Consider the following 17,173-nt stretch of genomic DNA (forward strand, 5'->3'; position numbering starts at 1 on the left):
GCCTAAGTGATATTGCTGAATTGGACATATATGATGGAGCTAATGCCAGATTCACGTGATACTGCTATTCATGAAATCTAGAATTTCATTAGCACATTACCGCAATTGTTATTTTCAGCATTTGAACCACAAATGATGGCTTGGATTTTCTACCTTGATCCAGTAAGATGACATGATCCTTTCATAAGCATCTATTCCAAGGTTTTAATGGTAAAGGATGCTTTCACTGCATCCTTTTGTTTAATAGCTAATTTGAAGAAGAGGTTTGTAAATTATGAAAACTACATCACTAATTATTATTTAGCTGTTTCTACAAAATGAATTATTCTATTGCTCTTTGGATTCATTAATAAAGGCCACATAATCAAGACATTTATGAATAAAACTGAAATTTATGATTATTTAACAAGAGGTCCTATTGAATTCAGAGGAATTTACTTCTGAGGCAATAGAGATAAGAACTTCTGTGGAAGCCTCTTAGTTGCTAGTAAAATGAAAATCATTCTCTAAAGTCACTAACAATTTCTAGTAATAGACTTATATAAGTAAATTTGTAGATAAGTTATTTTATAATCTATTACACAGAATCAATGGCATTATCTACCCATGTATTTAGCCATCATGTTACATATGTGTCATACTCTGAAGAATTTTCGGCCAACCCTGGAGACAGATAACAAAAAATAGTTTGACATATTGGGATTTAACACAAAAGTGTTGTACATGAACAGGATGATTGAAAATGCTAAGATTGACAATAATGTGCTTCAGTGTATCTTTACTTATTGGATGACAATTAAATAGTAAGCAATGCAATATACCATAATCATCAGTCTGTTACTTTTAGAAATAGTCATATTATTTTTTTCATGGAGTCAAACTATCATAGAAGGGGCAACATTTTGGTGTCTGGAAGGATTGCACTTAATGTTTTCTTTAGATGGGAGAGGACAAAAATGGCAAAACAATTTTGTGAAGTGGAAGCAAGTTCACTGATAGGAAATGATTGTTTTCTGGGGGAGAGTTAGGCGCAGGCTAAGAGGATTTTGTTGCTCTTTTTTATTTTTGTTAAGACTACCATGCTTATTAGCCACTACATATCTTGTGTTTTCTGTCTCAAATTTCCAAGAAACTGTTTCAAAATAATTTTCAGTAACTACACAGCTGAAATTCAACTTCAACAATGTAATTGAAAAGAGCTCCTAGAGCTAAGAAAAGAGGGGAGGAGAGGAGAGGAGAGGAGAAGAGAGGAGAAGAGAGGAGAGGAAAATCTTGCACAGATTACCCACCTCTAATTTAAGACAATAGAAATACTGTTTTAAGAAAAGAAGACATTTCTTTCCTGCATCAGACCAAAAATATTCCATATTACTTTCCTATGGATCACATACAATTGCCACATAGGTTTCATTTTAGGTCAAAAATGTTCTAAAGAAGATGCTAAGAAAAGGAGTATTTTGGCTAGTTTTTAAGCAAATTTGCATCTCCGCTCTATAGGGAAGTGTTTTGGTGATCATGAAATAGCTGTATTGGATTCTATCAAGGAAGAAATGTTGAATGATACAGATGCATGAAGAAATAAACAGATTTCAAAGTAGTTACATGAATATTATTATGCCTAGTCCTGTGATTTTAGCAGCAATATATTCTGCAAAAAAAAAAAAAAAAAGATAAGGGTTCCATTTTCCATGACAAATTAAACTACCATTAAAAGCCAAATTACAGGATATAGTTCAGAAGTGTGTAACTCTACTTGAATCAGGGGTAGTCATGTAAAATTTTCTGCAGGAAGAATAGCAACCAAACACCTCCACCTTTGCGGTCTAGAGAGATCATAGCCAGCCCAAATGGTTTCATTCTTAAAGTGGAAAATTGCATAAAGACTTTTTCTCCTTCCCAAGTAGTTCACAAGAATACATAAAGATTGAATTAAAGCACATTTTTTTCAACTTTCATGTTCCAGAAACATCAGCCACCTGCAATGCTACCTGCGTCATTCTGCCCTACCTTTGCCTAAATTATCCTTATACTTTTGAAAATTGCCAAACAAACCAGTGTTTGGAAGCTCAGAAGAAGACAGATGGGGATAGATCTTAAGAGTCATATAAATAGCTGCAGTGAAACAAGATGAAAGACATCCAAGTGCGAGAAATTCATTCACTCAGAAAAATTATAAAGGTACTGAAAATCTACATATAACCTCTATATTAGTGTTCCAGCTGTTTAAAGCACTGAAAATAACATTCTTGCTATTTCTAATCTATAGGGTTGAAATTCTTTTGATGATCTGTTTGTGTCATATTGCCTGTGTAACAACGCCTTCTTTTGCTATGCTGTAATTTACCACTTAGTTTGACAAACAATTAAGGAATAAGGAATTTTATCCTATTAATCACCAGTAGCTGCCCTTTTCAGAAAACTGATTCTTCCTCCAAGTATACTGACGCATCATTTGGTAAAACACACATTCAACTATATGTTTGTATCATCAGAAAATTTCCCCGTCTCCCTTAAGATAAAATACTATGACACAAAAAGGTCTGAATACTCTTAACTTCTTTCTAGAAGAATACTTCCAAGTTTTAGAAGTTTTTGTTATGTAATATTCCTATGTCAGTGCCTCCAGTTGGACTAAGTTGATCTGAGCTGAGACAGTTTCCATAAATATCTCATTAATGCATTTATTTAGCTTTCCTTTTATTTATCATCCACTGCTTTAAAAATAATTAACCAAGTTAACAAATAAACTGTTCAGGTATGCAGCAGAGAGAATAATGTGGCCAGGGATAGTTGGAGCACTGATTGTCAAATAATTTATATTGTATCTAGACAAATAGGAATGGGATAAAAGGAAGCATCTTAGCCAGTTTTGCTTTTTTTTTCTTTGAAAAAAGGAAGGCGGGAAGGGGAAATAAAAGTACTAAATGAGCAAAACCAAATAATAACTGTTTTAATGGTGTGGGGCAATGCTGGAAACTTCTCCTTTAACATATCCTGTTATAATGTAACCGTATTAGTGGCAACTCGAAGTAGTAGTAGTACTGAAAATTCCATATTTAATGTTTAATTTTAATTTCTGTACCATTTAAACCATTGAATCTAACCATTTACTTAGTGAAGGAGTCCACATTAAAGCATACCAGATTCTGGGCTTTAAAACATCTAGCAAATAGCAAACTGCCATTTCTCTGGGTCATCAGTTCTATTCACATGACTTTTAAATCCAGCAAATATATGAAAACAAGATTACAATGAAGTTGAAGGCATACATTAAGAGTAATAATTCAAAATGTCATATTGTCCATGAAATTCAAGACACTGAATACTTGAACTTAGTACTGACATATCACTTACCATTATTCTTTATATAACTACATATTACTATTTCAGAATTAGAAAAAGAAAAATAAGAAATGTCCAAACATAAATTTTCAGGCAAGATGGAAAAATATTTTTATGTTTTTCTATAATACTTCCTTTGTTTATAAGTCTATGTGGTATATGCAGGGTATGGAATATTTATCGGCCCTAATCCTAATATTTATTAAGAGAGAAATCTATTTACTTCTTTTTAATTTCCAACAATATAATTTCAAGAGTTCTGTTTTCTGTCATGACAAATTGAGCAATTTCTTTTGATTTCAGAGAGCAAGGAGATACACATACCACAACATATGTATGCGTATATGTATTCACCAAATCAGCTTTATAATCATCGAGACTATATAAAGACTATCTTCTTTCTAGTTTAATTTCAGAAACTTCAAATATTGATTCTAGTATCCCTAAGAAATACTGGCTTAGATTTAATGACAAAATGCTGCCCGGTGTGGTATATTTACCTCATTTCAGGGATAGATTAGATAATGGGTAGAAAAGTCAAGGCTTAACTAAGACCAATTGAATCCTGATTCTTGATGGCTGCCTTGGGCTTATAAGGAACAACAATGGTATTTATTTTTTATGCTTCCACATGCCTGGTGTTGGTTGCTGCAGTTTATCTGGAAAATTCATGCTATTCCAATGAATTGCCATCTAGTCAACATTTAAAGGTAAGCTAGCCTCTCTTCTAAAGATCCATGCAAGACTACCTGACACAGATAAATATCTATCCTTTGATAAAATTATCTCAGTTATAGCAGAAGATTCTCCCACTATACTGAATGTGGTCTTTACTAGGATATGATGCTAGGCTAGGGTTTATGCTCTGAGAAGAACTCCTGGAGAGAAGATAAATTACTTGTTTCCCCAACCACCACTCCCCAACCCAGAACACTTTTTCTATCTGAGCAGATCCCTGAGATGGCTCTTCACTTTTTCTGCAGTAGCCCAGGAAAACATTTGAAAAGTAGCATCTCCCTTTTTACCAGAAGCCTAGTTCTGAGGCCTGAGCCCCCAACCTCCCATTCTCTTTTCTGGACCAGCTCTCTACAGCTGCTTTTCAAGAGGCTCCAATGTTACTTCTATTATCTCCATCCCCGAGACAGGTGGAACCTCCCTTTCTTTAAGGAAGGTGCATAATCAGTCAGCCAGTCTGAACTTACTCTGTTCATAACCTAATGACCATTTTAATATTGATAGCACACACTGGGATAATTTGGTGGGATAACATAGCCATATATTACAAAGAGCCATCATACAGAGGAGGCATCTCTTTTTGCCAAGGGAGGCTCCCTTGTTATTTTAACCTATTATTTTCAAATGATCTGGAATTATTTCACATCATTTTTCTAAACTATAAAAAGCCACTGAGGTTGCCAGTTTACAAAATGTCTATTATTTGTAAGAACAAAGAATAATCTTTTCACATAAAGACATCACTATTTCTATACTTTTGATGCACGTTGCTTCATTCTTTCAAAATGCTGAATTTACTATTTATTATATAACCATCGAACTAAACAGCTATTGAAATAGACGTGTCGGTTGTTGTGTCTGTCTGAATCGAAATAACCTTATAGGGCTACTTTTTTGACATAGAGATGTATAACATGGCATACTTGCAGCAGCTGCTCATTCTGTAATTCACTGCTGAAGATACCAAAATATCAGTTTATGTATTCAAAAAGATATCCATGTAGATTGTTAGAGATTGTTCCTTGAGGATCATGAAGCTTAAACTTTGGAAATGTTTGATATCCATGAAAAGTGGTAAATTTAAAACCCAAACAAATATGCAGTCTGCATTTGTTCATTTGTAATTAGTGACAGCTCAGCATTTGTGAGAATGGGTTATAGATAGGTGACATCTCCTACTTTTCAAGCATCGTTAATTATGTGTATGTCCAAAGAACCATTCTGTGCATCTTCCACCACCCCCCACCACCTCTGTTTCTCTTCCAGACCAGCGTACAGAATAGACTAGAGCATTACTCTGCATTTCCTATGGGGCATTTTTGTACATCTGCCTGGCACAGGTGGCACCATTCCTTTCTCAGCATCACCTTGTAAAGCACATGGAAATCTAAATTACTGTCATTGCCCGGATCAGTCCTAGGCACGTTTTTTTTTTTTTTTTTTCAGCCCCAGTGAAGGTGGGGAAGCTGTGGATGCAGACCTGGCCAAATATTGTAAAGCAGCAGACCCCACCCCAAGGTTTGGTCAATAGGGATTTTGTATGGGAATTCCTAGATAGACAGAAGCTTCAGAAGGAGAGAAGTGAACACTCAGAGGTTCAGACAGTCAAAGCAACCAGCAACAGTTCTGTCTTCTTTGCAAACCTCGACCATTCTTGACTATTATCTCGAGCTGCTTGCCATGCAGGCAGCCACCCCCAATTCTTTGTCCTCCTTGCCTGGCCCCAAAGCCCCCACAGACGCTCTCCCCACATACTTTGCCCCGAAAGGAGGAAAACCGCCCCGGGAAATCACCAGGAGGAATTCACCCTACCGCCTTGGCCTTTCGGGGCAAGCCCTGCGGTTCCAAGGAGGCGAAGAACCGGGTTGTTTTTCGCCCAGGGCTCCCCCCCTGCCCGCCCTTCGCCTTTCTCGGTGGCAAGAAACTTCGCTGCTTCGATCCAAAAAGCCGCGCTCCAGAGAAAACGAGCAATGGGGCAGCCGTCCGGAGCGTCCTGCGAGGAGGGCAAAACGTGGTGGCGACTTACCGGTTGATAGAGGAGACGCTGGGGACGGTGTCGTTGTCGCAGATGCCCTCGGCCAGGAGCCGGTCGCGGATCTCCCAGGCGAACATGGTGGGGTTCTGCCTTTTGTACTCGGCGATTTTATCCACTACTTTCGGGGTAGCGACCTTGGGCTTGGACCCGCCGATCACGCCGGGTTTGATGCTCCCGGTCTCGTAATACCTGCGGGGGAGGTGGGGGGGCAGAGCCCGGCTCAGCGGCGCTTCCCATAGCCGCTGATCTCGATCCCCGCCACCTCCCCGCCAAGCACCTCGCGACCCTCCCGCTCTCCTGCCCGGGCCACGCAATTCGAAGGCCCGGCTCTCCCCCCGCGCCTTTCGCGCTCGGCCACTCTTGCCTTGCCCGGGCCGGCCAGGCCCTAGTAGGGGCTCAAAGCGGCTGAAAGGCCGGAAAAGGGACCGAGGGTCAGAGAAGGCCGCCTTAGCCTTCTCGGGGGACTCTTCTTCTCCGGCCTCGGGCCCGGCTCTGGCCCCCCGGCCGTCGGTCTCTTTTGGCGGCCCCGGGTTGGCCGGGCTCCCCACTCCCATCCTAGCTGAGCCTCTCTGAAGGCGGCGGCGGAGGCGGCGGAGGCGGCGGCGGCAGCGGGCGCGCGGCCGGGTTCCTGCTGACCTGCGGCTGGAGAGAAAGCAGGGCCCGGCCTGGCTTAGCTGGGAGGCGGGGAGGGGATGCTTGCCGGCTGGTCTCACCGCAAGCGGGGCGGCGCTCGGTTTGTTCCCGGCCTCGTCGGGCTTTTCCCCCTCTTTGCGAACCCACCGTAGGTCCCTGTGTCGAGACAGGCCAGACAAAAGAAAGCGGCAGGAAGGAGCGGGGGGTTGGGGTTGGGTGGGGGGCTCGTCGGGCCCGGGCAGGGCGAGGGGAGACCCCGAGGGGGCAGCCGAGCAGCAGACCTCCCCTCTCCCTCCCTCCCTGTCGCCGCCGCCCGCTCATACCTGCCCAGGATCTTGCTGACGCAGCCGTGGCTGACCCGTAGCTGCCGGGAGATGTCGCAAGGCCGCACGCCCTGGTGAGCCAGCTCCACGATTCTCTGCCGTACCACGTCCGGTAGAGGCCTGCCGTTGACAAACACCCCCCCGAGCTGGTTGACACCCCCGTGCCCTGCTGGGGAGAGAGAACGGAAAGACAGAAAAGCAGGCGAGCGGGGCGGGGAAGGGAAAGAAAGACGAGAGAAAGGCATTAGTCGGGGCAGTTCGGCTTGAGCTTGGAAGCCGGATTGGGGTGAGAGGGTCACTCTGCCAACACTTCTGGGCCCAAGAGGTGGGGGGGTGGGGGGAGTCCCTTTGCCGCTTGACAGCAGACCCTCTTTCCAGTCGGAGGGCGCTTCTCCTCCGCCTTCCTGCCCCCAGGGCCCAGCAGCCCGGCGAGACTGAGGCTGCCAAGTGAGACCCGCGAGCTGGTCGCGCCCCTCGAGGGAAATCGACCGTCTAAAAACGAAATCCAAAGACTCATTTCCCCGTTAATGAAACGTTTCTCTTTTCTTTCCTTTCCACCAGCTACTACGAACTGTTGTTGCTTTTTTAAACATGATTACTCTTATTACCTCTCGTTTTCCCGGAATTTTTTTCCCCCCAGCTATTAAACCAACGGCGGCGATGGTTTGATTTCATTTGATTTTAAGTCTTTTTCAAACATTCTAAAAGATTCTCTTCGGACAACCCTCAACATCTTTCTGATGATTTAGCTAAAATCTAGTAGGATTGAGGTGGAGAAGCAAGAATTTCAGGAAGGCGATTTTAATCCGACTTTACTCGTGCCCAACACCGAGAAGCGGAGTCTCTTCTATTCTCCGTTTCTTCGCTTTTGATTATTCAACCCAGTTAACCCCGCGACCTCCATTTCGGCTGATCTACGAATGAAATCTGTAGCGCTGCTGCTCTGGAAGGGAAACAGGTCCCAAGGCGGTTTCGATCTCCAGATATCTTAACGGCTACAAGAGTGGGCCAAGCAGGTGGATCCAAGAGAAACCTCACCGACACCCAAACCTTCCCGTAGACAACCCACCTGAGCTTTCTTTCCGACCGGAGTAGTTGAACCGGATTCGGAGGCTGGCTGAAAAATGACCTGTTTGCATTTTTGCCAGTCTCTCTCTCTCTCTCACTTACCAATTCCCTTTGTGACACTGACTTATGGTCTCTGAACTTAGTGAAACTCTTCTTGCCCTCTATCGATCCCAATCCTTTGGCAAATTAAGTTTTTTCATCTCCTTTCTAGCGGTAGCCGTTCAAGGATGCTGAACCGTCATCCTTGCGTCCGGTTAGTGGCTGTTTATCAGCATGTATTGGAACCACGAATGTGCTTCGCCCCTCATCAACTACCACGGTTTTTTGTGCTTAGTGTCAGGAAAGTGGAAATTGGTGGGAGTTTCGGATCGCCTTCCTTACCTCTCGAAGTTATCTGCTTATTTCCTTCATTTATCTGATTCACCTTTTGCAGATGTTGCCTCTAAAGTTACAAGCTGGCAAGCAATTTCTCCAAGACTTCAATTCTGAATAATTCAAAGCACCTTTGATAACTCACATTACAGAGTATTAAAAGGCAACAGATGCAAAAAGATCACGGAATTAATAATTCAGAGTATTGCACCTGCTTCTTCCTAACCAGAGCATCGCACCTTGCAATTACTTTCTTGGTTTCCAACCGTAATTTCTGTTCCTGACCTTTCTTTGTATTAAATGGAAGATATACTTCATAGGAAATAAATTTTCTCCATTAGAAAAAAAAACGTAGAATGTGCTAAAGATGAGTTAGTTTTATTTTAGTTTTAACTGGGGGCTCCAATCTGAAAATCGGTCTGCAAATCTGATCTAATTTCCAGCTGAATTAAAGCTAGAACTAGTCAGTTTTGTTCCTTTAGTGATGAACAAGATATGAAATAAGGGGAGCCATTCTACATGTTTTTTTTTAATCATGGAATTTTTTAGAAAAATAAAGCTTCCCAATATTAAAAAATGCAGTTTGTTGGTATATAACGTCATCCCAGATTTTCCAACCTCAAAATATTTTTAAATTTTAACAGATCAATTTTCGTTTCTTTATAAGCCTGTTAACTAAGGCAAACTAAAAGTCAGGGATGTCAAAGTTAGCTTGTTATGTACTACTTAAGCTTTGTTGCAATCGCCTCTTCTATTTTTATTTCAAAGTTCAAAACCCGAAATTGATTCTCTCTTTCTTTGTTTTTTTTTTAAATACAGTAATGCGTGGGGGAAGGGAACCAGCCTAACGGAGATTCTGGATTTTCCACCCGTTTGCCTGGCATTTTTATTTCTTATGAATCAATAATTCCTGCATCTATGAATTTTAAACTGCAGGGCAAGGTTGGGAAAATATGAATCAAAAACAAAAATCGGCCATGCACCCAAAATTTCCATAAATGCAGCATAATTAATATTTTCGACCTTGAAATATGTTTTTTTCTCCCCCCATCAAAGAAATAAACGCCTATAAATCGCGGTTTGTTCCTCCGCCGGGGCTGCCTTCGGAGGAGCGAAGGAAAGAAAGGTCGAAGTGGCAGCAAAGCTGCCACTTTCGACTCCCCTCACGCCGGAGCCTTGCCGCGGGCGTTCCGGGAGGCCTCTTCGGGACCGAGACCTTCCCGGGGGAATTTGGGAAGGAGCCGCGCCGGTTTCAGGATCGGGTGTCCCCGAGTCCTCACTGCCTTTTCTGGCAGATCCAAGCAGCGAGCGGCTTTCCCCTCGGCGGGGCGGTCGGGCCCCCAGCAGGAAGACCGTGGGAAACGGAAGCCCGAACTTTCTACTGGGCACCGGGGATTCAGGAGACAGCCGCCGGGCGGGGAAAGGAAGGCTGCGGCCGGTACTCACGGTGCATCGCGGAGAAGGGGTCTGCTTTGCAGTGCATATCCATGGGGAGGCACAGGAAAGGGAAGAAGTCGGCTGAAGCCGCCGTTTCGCCTCGGAGGTTCGACTTCAGGACTTGGGGGAGAATCAGAAGAACAAGCCGTGGAAGCCCGGCCGGCGGGCCGCGGGGAGTCTCCTTGCCCTCAGCCCGCTGCTGGCCGAGCGAGGGGAAGTTATGCCCGCCGCAGCGTTCACACGATTCCCGGCTGGCTGGCTAAAGGGGGGCCGAAGCATGGCATGGCGGGGTCCCTGCAAGGTGGCGGCGTTGGCGGCTTTCCTTCCCGGGCCGGGTCGGCTAAGCTGAAGTTGGCGCGCTGCGGCCAGTCCCGAGCAGGCGGGCGCTTCCTCCCCAAGGCAGCCTTCTCCGCCTCTGTAGCTCCAGGTTCCTTGGCGATGGTGGAGGACTCCTTCTGCTCCGGCCAGACTTTTGGCCTCCTCCTCCTCTTCCTCCTCCTCTTCCTCCTCCTCCTCCTCCCCCTCTTGCCTTCCTGGCGAATTTGCGCCAAGGTGGGGATGTGCTTGCCACGAGCTTTGCCTGGAGAATGGAGCTGCCGCCGCCAATGCCCGTCTCTCTAAAAGCGGCAAAGCCCCCTCCAGATCGCACCCGGCTCCCCCCCTCGTCCACACACACACACACACACACACACACCTCCACCCCTCCCTCCCTCCCTCCCTCGCGCGCCGGGCCGGGAGATGGATGACTTGTCAGACAAAGGCAGTAGATTCCAACACTCGCGGATTCGCCAAAGCGCAGCGCCCCATCCCCGGCCAGTGGCTCCCTGGCTCGGCCCCGGCGATCCTCCAGCCACCCCCTCCCCCGCGAAGGATGTCCGTCCGGGTCTCGGGCTGGCGGGGGGCCGGGACATCCGCCCACCCAACGGCAGACCCGTGCCTGGGCAGCCCGAGAACACCTGGTTGCTCCGGGATCCCTGCTCTCGCCTCGCTACTTGGTTGGCCGGGGGGGAGGGGGGGGAAATGGGCGGCTTCCATCTTTCAGACGCCGCGGCGGTGGCAAGTGGGACCTTCCCCGCCACCTTGATGTGTGGCGGTAAAACTCAGATCCTCCGCCGCCATCATCACGCCTTCCCCTACGCCAGGCCTTTTCGCGTTCCTAAAGAAGCTTGGGAAAGAGAGGTGTCCTCTCCATCAGAGCCCTGGCCTCGCGGCGTAGTCACAGCCCGGCCGGTCGCTCCCGCTCCTGGCTCCGGAGATGCGTCTTATTACACGCTCCGCGCGCGAAGAACCGCCGCGACATCTGCAAACGGCGCCGTTTTGAAACCCAGGCCTTCTTGGAAGTCCTCCCCCCCCCCAGACTCACCTTGGAGGAAGGAGACGGCTGCGGATCGCTACAGGCCGACTTTCCTTCCGAGCAAAGGGAACAATCGGCTTCAAGGTCCGGCCTAGGGGCTGCCGGTTGTGGCGCCGAGCTGGTCCGAAGGGACACAGGAAGGAAGGGAAGGAAAACCACTCTCGGGGACTTTCTTTTGTAGTGCCAAACCCAAGTAAGTCCCATTTAGCTGGACGCTCCATATAAAGGGGGTGGGGGTTATATCCGTCAATGGGGACCTCAGATTTTCCTAAGAAAATGCATTAAAACGCACGCTTTGCCTGCCTTTTCTACTTTCATTCTGCCAAAGCCAGAACTTAACCCCACTTATTGTGCGATTTCAACTGTCTCCAGGAATAACTTTGTATGTGTGTGTTTTTACGTTTACTATGCATAAAAGAGATTTCGTATGGATTGCAAAACGAAGTAAAGTGTTTTTCACTTCCGAGGAATGTTCAGGGAAACGAAAGAGTCACCCTCTTTCGAAGCGCCTGCGGCAAATCAATAAAACTCCCTGCCATTTGCTCCTCGACGCGGTTTTTTTCGTCCTTTCCAGGTAACGGGTAGTGGCAGGAGGCGAAATGAAACTCCGCTTTTCTCCCTCCGCCCCCACTTTGCTTAAATCTTCCTGCCTCTCCACTTCACCAGCAGAAAATCTCAGGTTCACAGCCAGCTGCGCCTCTTCGCGTGGAATATTTCTCGGGATGACATCAATCAGAGTGACACTTCCCTCTGTCTCTCGCCTGCCCACTTTGGGGGCCCGACAGGCTCCGACAGCTAGGCAGACTGCCTTTCAGCAGAGCCTGCGTGGCGAAATGCCACCGCCGCAAATGATTATTTTGCTGCTGCGCCACGGCTGGTTGTTATGTTATCCTGTCCTGCCGGAGGGGTGTGTGTGTGTGACTGGGCCGGTCTCGATGCCCAACGCAATGTCCCTTGTGCTTGGATCAAGCGGGCCATTTACGGGGCTGAGAGATGGCAGAGGCGGGTGGCGAAAGGACATTGGCCAGGAAGTCTTCACGAAAAATCATATCTTGGAGACGGCACACAGTCCACAAATTCACACGTGCACGGAGACATGTTTCTCTGACCTCCTTCCACCAACCACCCCTCAACCCTTATTTGTTTGGGCCCAGCGCAGGTGCGGCAGCAGCAGCCGAAGCGATAGGTCGGTGAAAGAATTATGCCCCCCTCCGGGGCGGAGCTGGAATCTGAGGGGGGCAGAGGCGTGTGAGGTGGGAAACTCTATTCCGGACGCAGGTGGACGGAAGGTTTCCTTCACTCCACTAAGATCTGGGCAACAGAGATTGTTCCAAGCGACACCTACAGAGGGCGTTGGACGGTTTGCTACTTCTCGTTAAATTTCGGGAAAAGTTTCAAACTAAACCGGGTTCTAAATGAATCTTCAGTTCAGGAGCTTTGATAATCCCCTCTTCCGAAGCTGAGTCGTCTTTCTTCTTCTTCTTTCTTTCTTCTTCTTTCTCCTCTTCCTCCTCCTTTTTTTTCTTTTTAGAAGTTTGTATTTGAGCGAGGTATCAAACACAAACACACCCTCTTGTCTTCCCAACCCAAGATCTTTTCCCAGTCTATTTCAAGGACCCTGCTCTCGTCTGAACTGTGACAGAAAATGAAATTAATCGGTCACTAAAGTTCATCCCTGTTTTTTTTTTTTCCACCGGGCAGAGCCTTTGCACTCTACCAGGTAATACCTGGGCCGTCAGGATTATTCTAGCCAAAATCCTCAACCAACGCCTACCACAGAACTCCAGCAACTGCTTCTGGCCTCAGCCGATCAACCTCAGTCCAAGCCCCAGCGCTTTCTCTGCCTCCTGTCCCGGCTGCCCCACATCGGGCCTCTTGCCCGGGGACTCCTGGCCGAGTGCTTTCCATTCCCGAATCAACCCGCTTAGCCCTAGGCACGCCCCGATATAAGTTGATGGCAGTCGCTCAGAGAGAGCCTCGCGGGCGGGTCTTCCTAGCCAAGAAGGGTCGAAATGCGCGTGGTGATATAAGCAAGTGAGGGCACTTGCTTCTTTAAGGAAGGTTGGATTTTGAAGAGCGAATCAAAGCAAGCGGGTTGGCTGCTTACGCTGGAACTGCTGAAATCCTCTGGAAGTATTTCATAAAATTAAATACGGTTAGACCTTATCAAAAGCAATCCATCTTGAGATTAAAAAAACAAAATAAAAGAGATATCATAAAAAAAAGACGTTCTAGGGTTACCATCTTTGTTGATGGAAAAGTATAGAGATCTCTGTGTAAATAGAAGCCTCTAATCTCAGTTCACCTCCCCAAATTATCACCTCTTCCTGAGCAGGACTTCCTGGAGGAATTGCTTTGTCAACAGTCAAATCTACCCAACAATTTCTGTCAGCCCGAGGGCGGGGGTGTGTTTGTGGGGGAGCGACGACAATGCTAATTCCTCAAGCAGGATCCCTCAACTCGCTTCTCCTGGCTCTCTCCTTCCTCTAGCTCAAAGAGAGGGAACGAAGGGATTTCAATCACTATAAAGAATTCCCTCCCCCGCTGCCCTCCCCTCCCTTCCTCTGTTATCTTTCGGAAAACTCCCCGAGCCCAACTCGCGGCTGGTCAAGCTTGGCTGCTCCCGCTAGTTTTACTTTAAATGAATCTTCTTTTTCAAAGAGGGTCTCTTGCCCCCGCTTATTCATTCTCTCCCCCCCCCTCCCCCACACACACACCTTCCAACTCGGAGCATTTACACTTCAAAAGCGGCACCGGCGTCTCTGCGGAAATTTGGAGAGGGGAAAAAAAATAAACTTTTGGGAGGTTGGGAAGATAGCAATCTATGCATTGATTTCATTAGCTCAACTCCCCAAACTGATCAAGCAAAGCGAACTCACTGATCTCATCCCCCCCAACTAATATGAACTCTCAGCCCACCCTGGACTTTACGGACAATGTGGTTTCTCTTCCTTCCGGAAAATCTTGCATTTTTTTCTTCGACCTGGGATTGACAACAAGCAGCTTATAGCTGTTTCTGGGTGCCTCGGCCGTTACTGCTTTTCTGAGTCCTCCAGTTATGTTTGGGACCGAGACAGGTCTGCTAATTCAAGCAGACTCCACTGCTGCCGATTAATTGCTCTGTCCCGATAAGGGAGCAGAAACACAAACTGCCGCATTTTACACAGCCAAGGATGCTTTCAGACCAAAGGAAACGCAGGGCAGGGCCTTTTCCTTCCCATGTTGTTGTGAAATCGGCTTTCTCTCTCCCTCAGTCCTCTATCATGACCACGCAATCTACTTGGGGAGTCACCTAGGGGTGAGAAGACCTTCACTATAGCTGTGACAACACGATGGCGTCGCCAATGCTCTCATTTGGAAGTAGAGTAGAGTTCGGCTGGGACATAAGCAGTACCGTCCGTCCTGGGTAGGCCGAGGTGCCACTAGGAGTAAAAGAGCAAGAAGGCAGCGCAAAGATTTTTTTTTTTCCCGGGGAAATGGCGGAGGGAGCAGACGGTCAAGAGACGAGCATCCATCCCGGCCAGCTCGTGCCGCCGCCTAAACCGTGCCAGGAAGCAACAGCCCGAGAAGGGAGCTGAGGAATCCATGCGAACCTCTCCGTGCAAGGGTCCAAGTGACGCCCCACGCGAGGCCCTCCAACACTTCCGCTTCCAAGCGTGAATAAATAGTTCCGGCTCAAGTGCTCCAACTTAATGGATAGGGCGTCCCTCGCGCGTCTTTTCCGCGTCGCACAGGCAGTTTAGACCAAGGGCGTTGTAGTCGGCCTGAAGCCCAGATCCGTCCCTTCCTTCTCTGCCCCCCCCCCCCACTCCACCTGTCACTTTTGGGGGATGAGGCTTCTGGTACAATATGGAGCCCCGCAGGCTGCAATTTCATACTCCTCCTCTTTCTCCTTCATTCTCTCCAGGAAGGCGAGGTTTTCCTTGGGCACTTAGCAAGGCGAGGGAAAAGGAAAAGCAGACAGGCCGGGCTGATGGCCTCCTGCAGTTGTTGGCTTTTTCCTGCGCTGCATTTGTTTGCCTGCCAAGCTAAGCAGCCCACGTGCGCTGCTCTTTATTCGGGCGCCGGCACTTTAACCTCTTTCTCTTGACAAGAGCGCGTTTGCTAGAAAACTCAGACAAGTCGGAGACCTTTTACAGCCTCGTTTGAGTTGAGGGGAAGCCAACAATAGGTCGGAGGCTCAGGAGGGCAACTGCAGAGCGAGCGAGCGAGCCCAGCTTGCTTGCTCTAGGGCCAAATGCGCTCCTGCCAGAAAATGGGAGGTCTGCCCCACGCGGTGGTGCCTGCCTGTCTCCTCCCGCCGCGCCTCGGTCTTTGCCCCAGAAAAGCCGGAGGGCTTGCGGGAAAAGCCACAACTTCAACTAAAGTTTAGAAATGGCTAGACGTCTGTAAGGATAGTGCTGGAATCTGTAGGTGCGCCCTTTGTGGAATGAAAGATAATCTGAAATAGAGAGGCTAAAGTCTTGCTCATACTCATCGCTGCTGCTTAACTAGGTGCGATTAGCTGGGGCTATGAGGTCTTATAGTTAGGAAGCTGTCGGAATTAGTAGAAACAGAGGTATATTAGGCCCCAAATTTTTGGATCCAACAAATAACCGGTCTCCTAGCACACACAATATGTTTCTTGGTGTTTGGGGAAGCGCATTGGCATCTGGTTGGAAATTAGGCCTTATACGCAATTTCCTCCCTACTGGATATAGTTTGGAGTTCTCTAATTTCTTCACAAAATTTTCAATTAATGAATTAAAAGCTTAGTAAAGCCTCGTTTTAATCAGCAGTAATGGAAGATTCCCCCTCCCCCCAATCTTTTCTCCCCCACCTCCTTTCATCCAAGGTTGGCGTTCCGTGGCCTGGGGGCTTTTTTGCAAACATTTGGATTTACAGACGTCGCAAGCAAATTGTTCCTGATAGCCTCTCGCTGCAAGGTCCTCATAAAACTCAGACCAAACTGTGTGGAAAGTGCTGTGGATCAGCAAAATGCCTGTTGTGGAAAATTCTCTGGAAAATTCAGGAATAAACTGAGCTAAAGGAAGGGGTGAGGATTTTGAAACAACAGCATCCTTAAAAGAAAGGTTTCAGAAGACAGGAAGCACAATCTTAAACCTAAGCAGCGCCCGGAAGTCAAGTGGACAAAAGTTTCTCTGCGAACTTCATACCTTACTTATACTTACTTCATTTCATAGGCTCCTGACAAAGTAGCATAATTAATCTAATTTATTTCTTTTTCTTTCCCTCTCTCTTTTCTAAATCTTTCTTATTTCATCTGGACAGTTTCCAGGAATGAGAATATTTGTCTGAATAGGAAAAAAAAAATCCTGCTACTCTATCTTTGATTTCTTTTCATGATTGTGATATCTTTGTTTGAAATGTAACAAGCACATTCTCAAAATATCTTATGAATATTTCCTTACTTTAAATTACATTGGCAATTTATTTCAACCGAATGAAGTAACTTCTTTACTCAAAAAAACGAAGGGCATAAAAGTTATCGTTTGACAATGAAATTCATGCCTACAAAGAATGATCAGTACTGCCTTGATGCATTGCTTTGTCTAAGCAGCAAACTGTCAAAGTCTTCCTTGCCATCGCAAAAGACCTCTTTTCCATATTCCAAAAGGAAAATCTCTTTCTGCCTTGCAAGTTAACCCTCCCAGTGTGTAATAAGCTTGCATCGGCCAGGAGACCGAAGAGCCAGAGAAAGTTTATTTTCCTTCTTAAATGACAATTACCATTGTGTTACAAATTGTTCTTGCTTTGTATAAAATCTGGAAACCACTACATCTCAGAATGAAATCTGTTATGGTCCAAGTCACCTGACTTTGGCAAGAACTATTATGGGGTGGAGGGTGGGGGGAGGGAGAGAGAAATGAGTAT

At 46.5% G+C, this 17,173-nt stretch overlaps 1 protein-coding gene across 3 annotated transcripts in view; it reads right to left on the reverse strand.

Moving 5' to 3' along the window:
• PAX2 (paired box 2) overlaps positions 1–10,085 on the reverse strand; it is a 233,228-nt gene extending 223,143 nt beyond the window's left edge. For 2 of the 3 annotated variants that reach the window (XM_087963982.1, XM_087963984.1), the window contains exons 1-4: positions 9,955–10,085; positions 7,069–7,237; positions 6,749–6,901; positions 6,104–6,301 (exon numbers count right to left, since the gene is read on the reverse strand). In XM_087963982.1, coding sequence (XP_087820108.1) covers positions 6,104–6,301; positions 6,749–6,901; positions 7,069–7,237; positions 9,955–9,997 — 563 coding nt within the window. In that variant the 5' untranslated portion in view covers positions 9,998–10,085. The remainder of the gene's footprint in view (positions 1–6,103; positions 6,302–6,748; positions 6,902–7,068; positions 7,238–9,954) is intronic. The other variant, XM_087963985.1, reaches the window with a different exon arrangement.
• Positions 10,086–17,173: the final 7,088 nt, after the last annotated feature.

Source organism: Notechis scutatus, chromosome 4 (genome assembly GCF_049901735.1).
Source record: "Notechis scutatus isolate UNSWTSFEM ecotype Mainland chromosome 4, rNotScu1.2, whole genome shotgun sequence".
NCBI classification, from domain to species: Eukaryota; Metazoa; Chordata; class Lepidosauria; order Squamata; family Elapidae; genus Notechis; species Notechis scutatus.